Source organism: Rhincodon typus, chromosome 3 (genome assembly GCF_021869965.1).
Source record: "Rhincodon typus isolate 14 chromosome 3, sRhiTyp1.1, whole genome shotgun sequence".
In the NCBI taxonomy this organism is placed as follows: Eukaryota; Metazoa; Chordata; class Chondrichthyes; order Orectolobiformes; family Rhincodontidae; genus Rhincodon; species Rhincodon typus.
This window is the reverse complement of record NC_063334.1, coordinates 95,352,491-95,367,394: the sequence shown is the minus strand read 5'-3', so window position 1 is coordinate 95,367,394 and position 14,904 is coordinate 95,352,491. Positions and strand designations below refer to the sequence as shown.

At 40.2% G+C, this 14,904-nt stretch overlaps 1 protein-coding gene across 4 annotated transcripts in view; it reads right to left on the bottom strand.

The window, feature by feature from the left end:
* tnpo1 (transportin 1) overlaps positions 1–14,904 on the bottom strand; it is a 122,941-nt gene that overhangs the window by 85,600 nt on the left and 22,437 nt on the right. For all 4 annotated transcript variants that reach the window (XM_048595394.1, XM_048595393.1, XM_048595391.1 and 1 more), the window contains exons 6-7: positions 8,915–9,048; positions 4,232–4,313 (exon numbers count right to left, since the gene is read on the bottom strand). In XM_048595394.1, coding sequence (XP_048451351.1) covers positions 4,232–4,313; positions 8,915–9,048 — 216 coding nt within the window. The remainder of the gene's footprint in view (positions 1–4,231; positions 4,314–8,914; positions 9,049–14,904) is intronic.

The following is a 14,904-nucleotide window of genomic DNA, read 5'->3' as shown; positions in this document are numbered from 1 at the left end:
GCTGATGCTGCTTGGCCTGCTGTGTTCATCCAGCTCTACACCTTGTTATCTCAGATTCTCCAGCATCTGCAGTTCCTACTATCTCTGAAACAGGAAAAGTCAGAATGGCAGCAGTAGCATGGATGAAGAGCTCACAGAACGCTTTTGAGTTTCTTTGAGCAACACATTTGGAATCAACCAGAGAGCAAGCTACATTAGACGTGGCATTGCGTAACAGGGCAAGTTAATGAGCTCAAAGAAAAGGCACCCCAAAGTAATAATAATCATAATACAACTGAGTTTTATGTCTAGTTTGAAAGGGAGGCAATAGGACTAAGAGTAACATTTTATACCTTAAAAAGGGCAACTATGTGGACCCGAAAGTTCAGCTAGCTGAAGTTAACCGGCATACTAAACAGGTAACAGATCAATAGAATTACATTGGCATATACTTCAGGGAATACTCAATTGCAGAATACTCAGAATATGTATATTCCTACTATGAAGAAAAATCCTAAAGGCAGGGGGCCCACCATTCATGATCAACTAGAGAAGTTACCAAAAGCATCAAACTTAAGGAAAAGCATATAAATACGCAAAGAGGTCAGAACATAAAGAAAAACCGAATTACAAAAAAAAGGAAAATCGGGAGGAAGAAACTTGAACTACAAGTTAGCTAGGAACATTAAAACAGATAGGAGTTTCCACAGGTACCTAACAAGGAAACAGCTAAGTAAAGACAGCATTGGTCATAGAGTCATAGAGATATACAGCACGGAAACAGACTCTTTGGTTGAAATCGTCCATGCTGACCAGATATCTAAATAAATCTAGTCTCATTTGGCAGCACTTGGCCCATATTCCTCTAAACCCTTCCTATTCATATACCGATCCAGATGCAATTACAATATTTAAAAGGCAACAGCATCTAACTTCTTCTGGCAGCTCATTCCACACGCACTGCACCCTTTGCATGAAAAAGTTGCCCCTTAGGCCCCTTTTAAATCTTTCCCCTCTCACCTTAAACCTATGCCCTCTAGTTTTGGCCTCCCCCACCCCAGGGAAAAGATCTTGTCTATTTACCCTATCCATGCCCCACATGACTTTATAAACCTCTGTAACGTCAGCCCTCAGCCCCCAATGCTCCAGGTAAAATAGTCCCAGCCCATTCAGCCTCTCCCTAAAGCTCAAACCCTCCAACCCTGGCAACATCCTTTTAAACCTTTTCTGAACCCTTTCAAGTTTCACAATATCCTTCCTATAGCAGGGAGACCAGAATTGCACAGTATTCTAAAAGTAGCCTAACCAATGCACTCTAAACAGTGAGAATGGGGAGATGATAGCATATAATAAAGAAACTGTAATGAAATGAACAAATATTTTGTTTCTCTCTTCACTATAGAGGATACAAAAGCGTTCTGGTATTATCTGTATATCAGGAGATGGGAGGGAGGAAGAAACTGACCAAAAGTACAGTCAAGAGAGAAGGGATATCAAACAAAATTACAGAGCTGCAGCTGACAAATCTCCAGGTCTGGATGGACTTCATTCTAAGTCCTTAAAAAAGGTTGTGCTGGTGTTAATTTTCCAAAATTCCCTTGATTCAAAAAAAGTTCTATCGGACTGAAGAGTAACAAATATAGCCCTCTATTCAGGGAAGGCAGAAAGAAGAAATCATAGACCTGTTAGCTTGATGTCTGCAGTGAGGAAGCTATTAGAATTGATTAAAGAGATTGTAATGGACATATAAAAGGGAACTAGGTGTCCTTGTACACCAAAGTACAGCAGGCTAGTAGGACGGTGAATGGTATGTTGGCCTTTATTCCAAAAGAGTTTGAATTCAGAAGTATGGATGTCTTACTGCAATTATATTGGATCTTGGTGAGACCGCACCAGGAATAGTGCGCGCAGTTTTGATCTTCCTACCTAACAGCAGTTACACATGCAATACACGAAGTGCAGCAGAGGATCTCTAGGCTGATAGTGGGTAAGGGAGGCTCGTCGTATGAGGAGACATTGGTTCGACTGGATCTGTATTCTCAGGAGCTTAAAATAATGAGAAAGTATCTGATAGAAACACAAGATTTTAACAGGGCTTGACAGACTAGATTTGGGAGGCTGGGGAGTCTAGAATTGGGGTGACAGTCTCAGGATACCAGGGAGACTATTTAGGACTGAGATGAGGAAATAGTTCTTCACTCAGAAGGTGATCAACCTATGAAACTCATTACCATAAAAATCTGTGGATCTCAGGTCACCGAGTGTATTCGTGAAAGAGATTGATACATTTTTAGATGTTAAAGGAATCAGGGGTAATGGAGAGAAAGCAAGAATATGGCGTTCACAACCATGATTACAATAAATGGAGAAGCTGGCTGGAAGGGTCAAAAAGCACACTACGGTTCCTGGTTTCTAAGTAATATGCACTGTAGATAAGGAAAGCCTGTAGATATATTATATTTGGACATCCAGAAGGCATCTGGTAAGGTGCCATATCAAAGGTTATTGTGAAAAATAAAAACTTATGGATAACATTCATACCACACAAATGCCAGGCAATGTCTCATATTGGAGATGGTCAATCTAACCACTGCCTCTTGACATTCAATGGTATTCCCATCATTGAATCCCCCACTATCAACATCCTAGGGGGGTTCCATTGACAAGAAACTCAACTGAACTCACCACATAATCACAGCAGCTACAACAGCAGATCAGAGACTAGGTATAATGCAGCAACTCACCTCCCTACTCCCCAAAGCCTGTCCATCATTTACTAGGTCACTTGCTTGTACGGGTGCAGTTCCAACAACACTCGAGAAGCTTGACACCATCCAGGACAAAACAGCCTGCTTGATGGGCACCACAACCACAAGCATCCACTCCCTCCACCACAGACGTTCAGTAACAGCAGTATGTACTATTTCCAAGATTCACAGCAGAAATTCACCAAAGATCCTCTGACAGTACCTTCCAAACCCATGACCACTTTCAACCATAAGGACAAGGGCAGCACATACATGGGAACACCACCACCTTCAAGTTCCCCTCCAAGCCACTACCATCCTGACTTGGAAACATAATTGCCGTTCCTTCATTGTCACTGGATCAAAATCCTGGAATTTCCTCCCCATTGGCATTGTGGATCAACCCACAGCAGGTGGGCTGCAGCAGTTCAAGGCAGCAGCTCACCACCACCTTCTCAAGGGCAAGTAGGGTCAGGCAATAAGTGTTAGCCAGCCAGCAGAATCTTCATCTCACAAATGAAAATAAAAATTTTAAGGAAAGTGAAAGTGAGAGAGGGGAGAGGGAAAGTGGAGGAGGGAGACAGAAAATGAATTAAACACTGGACAAGCGTGCATAAATTTATTATTAAAGATCTCAAAGGACAACTGCTGGGAATGTTTCTAAGTCAACAGTCCAAGTCTCAAAAAATTCCTTCAAAAGGGAGGAACAAATTATATGCAGAGTATAAAAGTGAACAGTCAGTGTTGCTAAGAGACTAAATTTTTGAAAACTCATCACCATCAGCTGCAAAAAGTGGGCAGTTTTAATCTCACACATCTTCGCAACAGAACCTGAATCACCATCTTGAACCCTTGCAACCAGTTACAAAGTACTGGTAAGTAAAACATGCATGTTAGGTGGAAAATTAAGGCTGACTTACTAATGCATTTACAGTATCTTGGCTAAGAAAATGGGTCAATTTATACACCAAGTATGTCCAAAAAACAATTTCTGGAGCCAGAAACATGGAATCTTATACATTGCAGCAAGCAACATTTACAGTATTTGTGATAAACTGTGTTTAAGATCACACCAACTAAATAAACGTAATTCCGTTTTTTAACTACGGAAAATCACAGGATTGAATTCTGTAATTCAAGTTTAGTCTTAGCTTACCATGACACAATAGGTTTTACTCTATTTATATTACATGGATTACAGGATTTCCATTAAAACACCCCATGTCCTAGGATTCAAATGATAAAATGTTAACCGTAACTGTTTTAGAACTTTAACATGGAAAATCATTCAACTGTTTTAAGGAAAAAGGACACATTCAACTTAATCTGTTAATGATGGAACCAACTGTTGCTTGGTCAGCATCCTTGTACTGTTGATTTGAAAAGTTTCCTAGTCAGTAATCCTGCAATATCACTTTAGTTCAGATATAAAAATGATGTATTGCGAAGTTAACTGATGATTCTGAGTCTTAAAAGTCATTTGCTAAACGCATAAGTAAACGTACCTCGATGAAAGAGTCGATATGCAACATCAATGCTTGAGTTCTACTGATGATGAACTGGTTCACACAAGCAACAGCATGAGACCTAAAAGCATTACAATATTTTTGTATCAGAAAACATTATTTCAAATCAGTTAAGTCTGTCACATTTAATTTTCCTGTTGTAATCCAATGTGAATGATTTCCAAAATTACTTGGAACCAATAATTCGTTCCTTAAACAAAAATCTTTGCATTTCCTAATTGAACTACAGATTAATTGTTGGAAAACAAAAATTCAATGAAGTTCAAATGCAGCACCTCTGTCCAGAATATCAACAGAACCATACAGTACAGAAATAGACCCTTCGCTCCAACTTGTCCAAACTAAACTAGTTCCATGCACCTGCGTTTGGCCCAAATCCCTCTAAACATTTTCTAACCATGTACCTGTCCAAATGTCTTTTAAACGTTGTAATTGTACTCTCCTCTACCACTTCCCCTGGTAGTTCATTCTATATATGCACCACCCTCTGTGTGAAGAAGTTGGCCCTTGGGTCCCTTTTAAATATTCCCCTCATCTTAAAACTACTCCCACTAGTTTTTAATCTCCCCTACCCTTGCTCGTCCAGAACCAAAGCAGAATAGAACGTGCAGAACAGAATTCAACACTCAAGACTGCAAGACGAACATATTTTGGATATTCTGACGTGAAATCAGTTTGGATTGAAATAAGGAACAGCAAAAAAGAAGTCGTCACGGGTGACTGTCATCTCTAGATCCCCAAAGAGTTGCCTCACTGTAGGACAAAGTATAAACTGGGAAATGATGGAGGTGCATGAGAAGGGCTCATTAAATTGTCACGAGTGATTTTAAATTGCATATGGACTGGACAGATTGGATGAGCACGGGTAACATGTTAGATGAACATACAATGAATCAGGGGTTGTTTCTTAGAGCAGTACATTGCACTCCCTACCCAGGATCAGGCTAGTCTAGATCTTGTGTCAATAAAAGTGGAGCTGGAAAAGCACAGCCAGTCAGACAGCATCGTGACAAAGGGTTTCAGCCCAAAACATTGACTTTCCGGTTTCTTGGATGCTGTGTGACCGACTGTGCTTTTCCAGCTCTGCATTTATTGACTCTAGCTTCCAGCATCTGCTATCCTTAATGTCTCCAAGTAGTTTAGATCTTGTAATGTGTAAGAAGGTGGATTTAATAAGGTCTCATAGTTAAGGATCCCCAAAGGGATCATGGTAATAACATGGTAGAATTTCAAACAGTTTGACATGGCAACTCACATTTCAAACCAGTGTCCTCAATGTACATTAGGGCAAATGCAGAAATATGAAGAAAGAGTCTGCCATTTGGCCCAAAGAGTCTGCTTGGTTGATGTGGTAATCCTCAACTCCACTTTCCAGCTTTAGCCCCATAACCTTGGATTCCCTTAATGATTAGACATCTGTCTACTTCAGCGTGAATATAGCTAACAATGCAACCTCAACGGCCTTCGGCTGGGAAGAATCGCATAGATTTATTACCCTCCAAGAAAAATATTCCTCCTCAGCTGTCTTAAATGTGCGACCCTTTTATTCTGCAGTTATGCCCTCTGGTCCTAGACATTCCCACAAGAGGAAACAACCTGTCTGCATCTACTCTGTTAAGTCACTTAAGAATCTTATATGCTTCAATAAGGTCACCTCTCATTCTTCTAAACATTGATAAGCACAGGCCCTAACTTTCTCTGGATTGCTTCCAATGCCAGTATATTCCCGTTGTGGTCTGACTAGTATCTTGAAGGGTTTTAGCAAGACCCTTTTACTTTTATCGTCTATCTCTTTTGAAATAAAGGCCAATATTCCATTTGCCTTCTGTTATCTATTGAAACTGGATGCTAGCTTTTTGTGATTCATGCATTAAAATCCCCAAATCCCTCTATGCTGCAGCATTCTCAATCTGAATAACATTCAGCTTCTCTATTCCTCCTGCCAAAGTGCATATTTTCACACAATGTATTCCCATTTGTCAAGTTTCGCCCGTGCACTTAACTACTCTATATCCCTCTGCAGATTGTGTGTCATACTCACTACTTGCCTTCTCAACTACTTGCGTGTCATCTGAAAATCTGACAATAGTACATTCATTGCCCTCATCCAAGTCATTTATGTACGACAAATAATTGTACCGACAGCATGGATCCCTGTAGCACTCATTAGTTACAGGTTATATGAAAATGCCTCCGTTATCCCAACTCTGGTTAACTAACAAAAGACAATCCTCCATCCATGCAAATAAACTAGTGGGCTCTTATCTTATTGAGTAGTCTTATGTGTGGTGCTTTATTAAATTACTTTTGGAAATTTAAATAAATATCACATCTGCTGGTTTCCCCTTTAGCTACCTTGCTTGTTACCTCCCAAAAGAACAGCAAGATATCTGTCAGGCATGATTTTCCCTTCACGAAGCCATTCTGACTCTGCTTGATTATCTGTTTCTAAATGCTCTGCTATTACATCCTTTATAATAGATAAAAGTATTTTCCCAATGTCAGCCTTAAGCTAAGTGATCTATAGTTTCTTGTTTTTTTTTCCCTCCCCTTTTGAAGGAGGGGATTATATTAGCAGTTTTTCCATCCTCTGGAACTTTGCCAAAATTTAAGGATTCTTAAAAGATTACTATCAATGCATCCACTATCTCTGCAGCTACTTCTTTTAAAATCCTAGAATGCAATCCATCAGGTCCAGCGGATTTAGCGGCATTTGGTCCCAGTAGTTACCCCAGTACTTATTCTCTACCAATAGTTAATGCTTCCTCCTCCCAAGCCTCCCAAAATCAGGTTGGGAAAATAAGCAAAGGGGAAGGTCTGTAAATAAGCAGTGCCACACTTTATTCAGGTCAAAGAAGAGGATGTTAGTTAACAAAGGTAGAAAAAGGAGAGTAACCAATCAAAACTTAGGGCTTAGAAAGAGGTTAAAACACATTCAAGGGAAAAGATGCTGAGTAAATCTCGTGATGAAAAAAAATTGGATTGCACGAGATGAATTTGATCACTACTATATTTTTTGAGGGGAATGGTCAAACTCGAATATTGCAGCATGCACAAACATTTTGGATGTAAAATGAAAGATATACAGTGTCATGGACTCCCAAGTCTTGACTAATTAAAGCTGTTTTTACTTGTTTAATAATAAGCATACATAATCACTTTTCCTTAAAAGAAATGCCCACAAAAAAAACCACACTGCATATTTAAGTAACAAGTTCTTGGATCTTTTTAGGTTCTCCTAATTATGAGGGAGGAGCAGTCAGAAGCCTTGACCTAAAGACATGTTCATCTCAAAACAGAGATAGTAGGAACCGCCAATGCTGGAGAATCTGAGACAACAAAGTGTAGAGCTGGATGAACACAGCAGGCCAAGCAGCATCAGAGGAGCGGGAAAGCTGACGTTTCGGGCCTAGACCCTTCTTCAGAAATGGGGGAGGGGAAGGGGATTCTGAAATAAATAGGGAGAAAGGGGGAGGCGGATAGAAGATGGATAAAGGAGAAGATGGGTGGAGAGGAGACAGACAGGGTTGGAGCCAGTAAAGGTGAGTGTAGGTGGGGAGTTAGGGAGGGGATAGGTCAGTCCAGGGAGGACGGACGGGTCAAGGAGGCTGGATGAGGCTAGTAGGTAGGAGATGGGGGTGGGGCTTGAGGTGGGAGGACACATTGATATCATTGGGCTGCAGGGTTCCCAAGCAAAATATGAGATGCTGTTCCTGCAACCATCGGGTGGCATCGCTGTGGCACTGCAGGAGGCCCACGATGGACATGTCGTCCAAGGAGTGGGAGGGGGAGTTGAAATGGTTCGTGACTGGGAGGTGCAGTTGTTTGGCGCGAACCAAGCGTAGGTGTTCCACAAAGCGGTCCCCAAGCCTCCGGAGAACCCTGCAGCCCAATGGTATCAAAGTGGACTTCACAAGCTTCAAAATCTCCCCTCCCCTGACCACATCCCAAAACCAGCCCAGCTTGTCCCCGCCTCCCTAACCTGTCCTTCCTCCCACCTATCCACTCCTCCCACCTCAAGCCCCACCCCCATCTCCTACCTACTAATGTCATCCCGCCTCCTTGACCTGTCCGTCCTCCCTGGACCGACCTGTCCCCTCCCTAACTCCCCACCTACACTCACCTTTACTGTCCAACCCTGTCTGTCTCCTCTCCACCTATCTTCTATCCGCCTCCCCCTTTCTCCCTATTTATTTCAGAATCCTCTTCCCCCTCCCCCATTTCTGAAGAAGGGTCTAGACCCGAAACGTCAGCTTTCCTGCTCCTCTGATGCTGCTTGGCCTACTGTGTTCATCCAGCTCTACAACTTCTTCATCTCAAAACACTCGTTTTAGTTTTCTGGACAACTGTCCCATTACTTCCTCTGCTCAAGTTTCTACTGTGTGTGATGTATGTCTAGACTTAGATTATTTGCTATTTGAGAATAAGATACTCTTTCAATATAAGCAGAGAAATTTAACTGAAAAGCAATATGCTTTCAAAGCACAAGGAAAAATTGATAAGTGGCTGCAATAGACCCACGGAAGTAGGAATGTTACTTGGAATACTTGAAAATGTATAAATAAACACCAAGATCAGATTATTTGAAATCAGTTAGCACTAAAGAATTATAAGCAGTTTAAATACCAGAATCATATGAATAGGAACAGAAACTGAACTTGCCTAATCTTGGAACTGCTGTGTTTAAAAAATTGCAGAAATTTTGGAATCATGACATTCAGAGGTCTGTCCAAAATGTCACTGTCTAAAATCTCAGCAGAGTCTTCACATATCTTCTGAAGAGCCCCAAAGGCACCCTGATAAAGAGAGAAAATACAACAGATCAATTCCATACAAATGTTAAGTAGGCTCTATTAGCCAAACGAATCTGACAGCATTTTTAATTGTGATAACTTAATGACATTGATAAGATATAATCTAATAATAATGTATCATGGTAGTAGCTGAGCTGGCTGTATAAGGATAGAATGAGTAAGAACTGATGACCCACAAGATAAAAGCTAGGAGAACAATAGTACACAAAAAAGTGAAAAAAAACACCTGCACTGGTATGTCTGCCTGTTAGATTAAAAATCAGATATGCCCCCAACTTCTATCCTTTAACCATTTTTAACTTCACAACAGTGTTAATGTTGTTTAGAAATTCAAGGAGGTAGACTTAAAGCAATACTTTAACTGTACAATGCTAAGGAAGCATAAATTCCTTTCAAAGTGACGGAAAGAAAATCATGAGTTATGTTATCATGAAAGCTGTATACCAAGGGAGCATAGTACATAGAACAGTACAACACAGTACAGGCCCTTCGGCCCACGATGTTGTGCCGAACTTTTACCCTAATCCTAAGGCCTATCTAACCTCCACCCCTACATTATACTATCATCTATATGCCTATCAAATAGCCGCTTCAATGCCCCGAATGAGGCCGACTCCATTACCCTCTCCAGCAATGCATTCCACGCCCCGACCCTCTTGAGTAAAGAACCTACCTCCGACATCTCCCCTATATCTACCTCCACTCACTTTAAAACTATGCCCCCTCGTAATAGCTACCTCCACCCTAGGAAAAAGTCTCTGGCTGTCTACTCTATCTATACCTCTGATCATTTTGTACACCTCTATCAAGTCACCTCTCATCCTTCGTCGTTTTAAAGAGAAAAGCCCTAGCTCTCTCAATCTTTCCTCATGAGACCTTCCCTCCATTCCAGGCAACATCCTGGGTAAGTCTCCTCTGCACCTTTTCCAACGCTTCCACATTTTTCCTGTAATGAGGCGACCAGAACTGGACACAATACTCCAAATGTGGCCGAACCAGGCTTTTGTATAGCTGGAGCATAACTTCACGGCTCGAACTCAATCTCTCTATTAATGCAAGCTGACACACCATATGCCTTCTTAACAACTCTATCCACCTGGATGGCAGCTTTCAGGGAACTGTGGACATGAACCCCAAGATCCCTCTGCTCCTCTACACTACCAAGAATCTTTCCGTTAACCCTGTATTCTGCTTTCAAGTTTGTCCTTCCAAAATGAATCACCTCACACTTTTCAGGGTTAAACTCCATCTGTCACTTCTCAGCCCAGCTCTGCATCCTATCAATGTCCCTTTGTAACCTAGAACAGCCTTCCGCACTGTCCACAACATGACCCACCTTCGTATCATCCGCGAACTTACTAATCTACCCTTCCACTCCTTCATCCAAATCATTTTCAAAAATCACAAATAGAAGAGGACCCAGAACAGATCCTTGTGGTACACCACTCGTAACTGAGCACCAAGTGGAATATTTTCCATCCACTACCACCCTTTGTCTTCTAAAGATCAGCCAATTCTGAATCCAATTTGCCACATTTCCCCCTATCCCATGCCTCCTTACTTTCTGCATGAGCCTACCATGGGGAACCTTATCAAACGCCTTACTTAAATCCATGTATACCACATCCACTGCTCTACCTTCATCCACATGTTTGGTCACCTCTTCAAAGAATTCAATAAGATCTACCCCTCACAAATCCATGCTGACTATCATGAATCAAACTGTGCCTTTCCAAGTGATCATAAATCCTATCTCTCAGAACCCTTTCCAATAATTTGGCCACCACTGAAGTAAGACTAACTGGCCTGTAATTTACAGGGTTATCCCTATTCCCTTTTTTGAACAAGAAAGCATTCTAATTGTTTATATTTTATATTCACTAGTAGAATTATGGTTACTAAGAGGACACTGATACAGCATATGACTGAAGGAGGTACAGTTGTTATGAGTCTGAACTAATATGCAGGCATGCTCATATATGATGAGGAAGCAGCCTTACAGCAACATTGCCAGTATGAATTTCCTGTTTTCAATTAATCCTACTAATGCTCGAAAAAAAAAAAAACTGGCATCAAGGAAGTCAAACCCTGCATCTTAAAATAGATCTCTGTCTGGCAGAGACTTTATTTTATAAAACACTCCACACACCACATGCCATACGGCACTGTACCGGTCTGATATAATTTCCACTACTACATGTACACCTTCATAATCCACAGCAACACCTTGAGCAATGTTGCATGTGTATTTAGAAACAAAGCAGAAAACAAACAAGACCACATTATCGTAACAAACATTGGACTTAGTTTTATCTCACATAGTTAATATTATTTGAGTTACATTGGTTAGTATTTGAAAACTGTAGAGATAAAAAACCCCAAGTCCAAGACCTAGCCACATCAGATCCACTGGTACTTTTGATGTGAACTGATATTGACTGAAGAAATTTTTTAACATTCAAAACGTCTATACCTAGCAAATTTCTTAAGCATTTTGTCAAATAGAATCAATGAATAGAACCTTAATTTTGAAGAGCACTTGGAAATAAGTTGTCTGATAACATTTTTTGCTGCACAATTACTTTTACAGTGTTAAAGGTTGAATGCTTTGAAACAAGTTGATTAAACATTCATTTACTTCAACTTACAATAAAGACTTCAATTGCAGAAGAGGCTTAAGCCTGCACAAATGCTTTGATTTAATAGGCAGACTTAGTTCGAAAGTGTTGAAAGTAACCCAAGATTACAGAAGCCATTTGCAACTAAACTAACTTTGCTGTTTTGTACACAGGCTAGATAGCAATAAATTCAACTCAAAAATGTCTTATAATTCTACTTCTCCTGTATTCACATACCAATGATGTCAACACAGTTAAAGAAAAACATCACAACCGAGCTATATAAAGTGCTTATATGTATGCATTTTCAAATCAGTGTCTTTTTAAGTATTCCATATAAGAACTCTTCGGAAAAATTATTTTGGATTGTATCCACTGGAGCAGAAAATCAGAGCATGGTAGGAAGCAGCGAATGAAGTTTTATTTTATTAGAAAGATTGAACTGACCTAGGTTACAATCTAATGTATCCAAATCAATTAGTGTCCGATCCAATCACCTAGACTTTGCAGCACACATTAATCTCAAAAGCTGAGGATAGCATGAAATTATGAGATATTGTGAATTACGAGGAGCCTAAGTATATAGAACTTCCAAAGGACATGTGCAGATTGGTTGAAGAGCTAGACATGAGACAGATGCAAGTTAATGCACAAAGTGTGGAGTGACTTATTTTATGGGACAAACCAGAAGGACAATACAAAATAACGAGTCAAATTCAAAGGAGATGGAAGTGCAACAGCACAGGAACCTTCGTGTGCATGTGCACATGTCAGTAGTGGTGAAAGAACAGATTGAGAGAGGAGGTACTAAATCATACGGCACCCTGAGCTTTATAAATAGGGCCAGCAAACAAAAACAAGTAACTTATAATAAATCTGTGTAAAACATTTGTTTGGTTTCAGCTGGAGTGCTGTGTTCTGAATCATACACTACAGAAGAGGCTCTCAACTCATCAAGTCTGTAATGACAAAACTATTACATCTACACTGGTCCCATTTTCCAGCACGCGGTCCATAACCTAGAATGTTATGATATTTCAAATCTTAATCCAAGTATCTTTTAAAGATTGTGAGAATTTCCACCTCACCTACTCTCCCAGGCAGTGCATTCCAGATTCAGTGTCCAGTCCTGGGCACCACACTTGAAGGATTTAAAGGCATTAGATCAGGTGCAGGAAACATTCACAAGAACAATGTTCATCCCTGGAACCAGTCACATAGAAAAAGTGAAGAAATTGGGACTACTCTCCTTGGGGAGGAGCAATCTGAAGGGAATCTAGATTAAGTCGCTGAAAAATCAAGGATTTGGATGAAGTAGGCAGGAAATAGTTCTATCTTGCTGGAAAAATCAAGAGTCAAAAGGCACAGAATTAAGGTAATTGACAAAAGCAGCAATAGTGATGAGAGGAAACAAATACGGCACTGCCAGTGTCTATTAGAGGCATTCAAGAGGAAATTGGATCATTATTTGAGCCATAGAAAAAAAACGCAGGAAAGTAGCATTCGCTGTACTCCTCTTTCAGGAGACCACGACACAATGAGCCAAATGGTCACCATTCGGTGCTGAATCATTCCATGATTCTGATATCCATTTTATTACTAATACAGATAGATACAGACAATAGTCAATTATGATGCAAATGTAAATGGTCATATTGGTGTTAATCCATATTGTCCACTACAACTGCATTGAGAACCGTATAAATAATTCTTGTCTGAAGATGTGCTTAAGAATTGTATTTTTAAAATCTTTACACTAATTTCAACACACCTTTGCATACAATATCCATCACTACAGTTTCATGCTTAAAAATCTAATCTCCTTTGTTAATTGAATGCAATTTAGTATTGGTCAGTGAACATTAAAACAAAACTATATTTTAGAACGTTGAGAGAGTTTATCAAGATCATGAAGATGCAATGAATCTAATGAAACTGAAAAATATTAGATTTAACATACGAAATATATTTGAGTTTGGGAAACAGCTGCCACTCTAAGCAAAATTGAATCCTCTTATTTTCACAGAGGAAAAGTGCCAATTCGAATCGGACAGCTGTGGCCAAGAGAAAGCCAATGATCCTGGGACCTCTACTGATCACAACTGCAGAAATAACTTTCAAGACAACATTATTCTATTTCAGTTTACTGTTTCTGGAAAGGAGGAAAGCAGGAAAGCAGGAAAGCAGGGCCATGCTGCAACTGCTGCAACAGTAAGTTCGAAAACCATGTCCCTTTTTAGCTCCTTCTTTGGTTATCATGCAGCTCAAGAAAGATTTCGTACATCATCACAATGGTTCTTTGATTGCTGTTCAAAGTTCTGTTTCTTCACTTCTCCATATATGATGAGTTTGATTTGGAAAGCAATTGCACACTATGTTCTTGACACTTATTGTGTATATGAAAATATAGATGTGCGATATGACAATCTGATCTACACTACCCAAAACAGGTGGTATTTTTCAATCAATTTTAGTGGAAATGGTTAGCATTATTTGGTCAATGCAGCTGGTTAACCATGAACATAGATGAATGTACAAATTAGGAGAAGGGGCACACCATTCGGCTCCTAGAGCCTGCTCCACCATTCTACTAGGTCACAGTTGATCTGTTTGTGTTGGAATTTCCAGCCTCTAATTTACAAGAGCTCTTTCAGTGCGTTGAAAAAGACATACAGGCAAAGACATTAAAACAGCCAAGCAAGTCCCAGTTTTATGTCTAAGGCTTGCCAGGTGGATGCAAAATTGGCTTAACAGCAGGAAACAGTGTGATGATGGAGGGTTGTTTTTCAGACAGGAGGCCTGTGACCAGAAGTGTTCCACAGGGATCAGTGCTGGTCCACTTCCATTTGTTATTTTTATAAATGATTCAGATGAGAATATAGAAAGCATGGTTAGTAAGCTTGCCGATGACACCAAGATTGGTGGTACACTGGACTGTGAAGGAGGTTATCCAAGATTACAAAGAGATCTTGATCAATTGAGTCAATGGGCTTAATTGGTTAAATGCGAGGTAGTGTGTTTTGGTACAACAAACAAAGGCAAAACTTACAGAATTAAGAGTAGGGCCTTGGGTAGTGTTGTAGAATAGACACCCCTTGGGGTTCAGGTACATAGTTCTTTGACGTTTGCATCACACATAGGGTGGTTAAGAAGGTGTTTAGCATGCTTGCCTCCATTGCTCAAAGGTCTGAGTATAGGAGTCAGGACGTCACACTGAGGT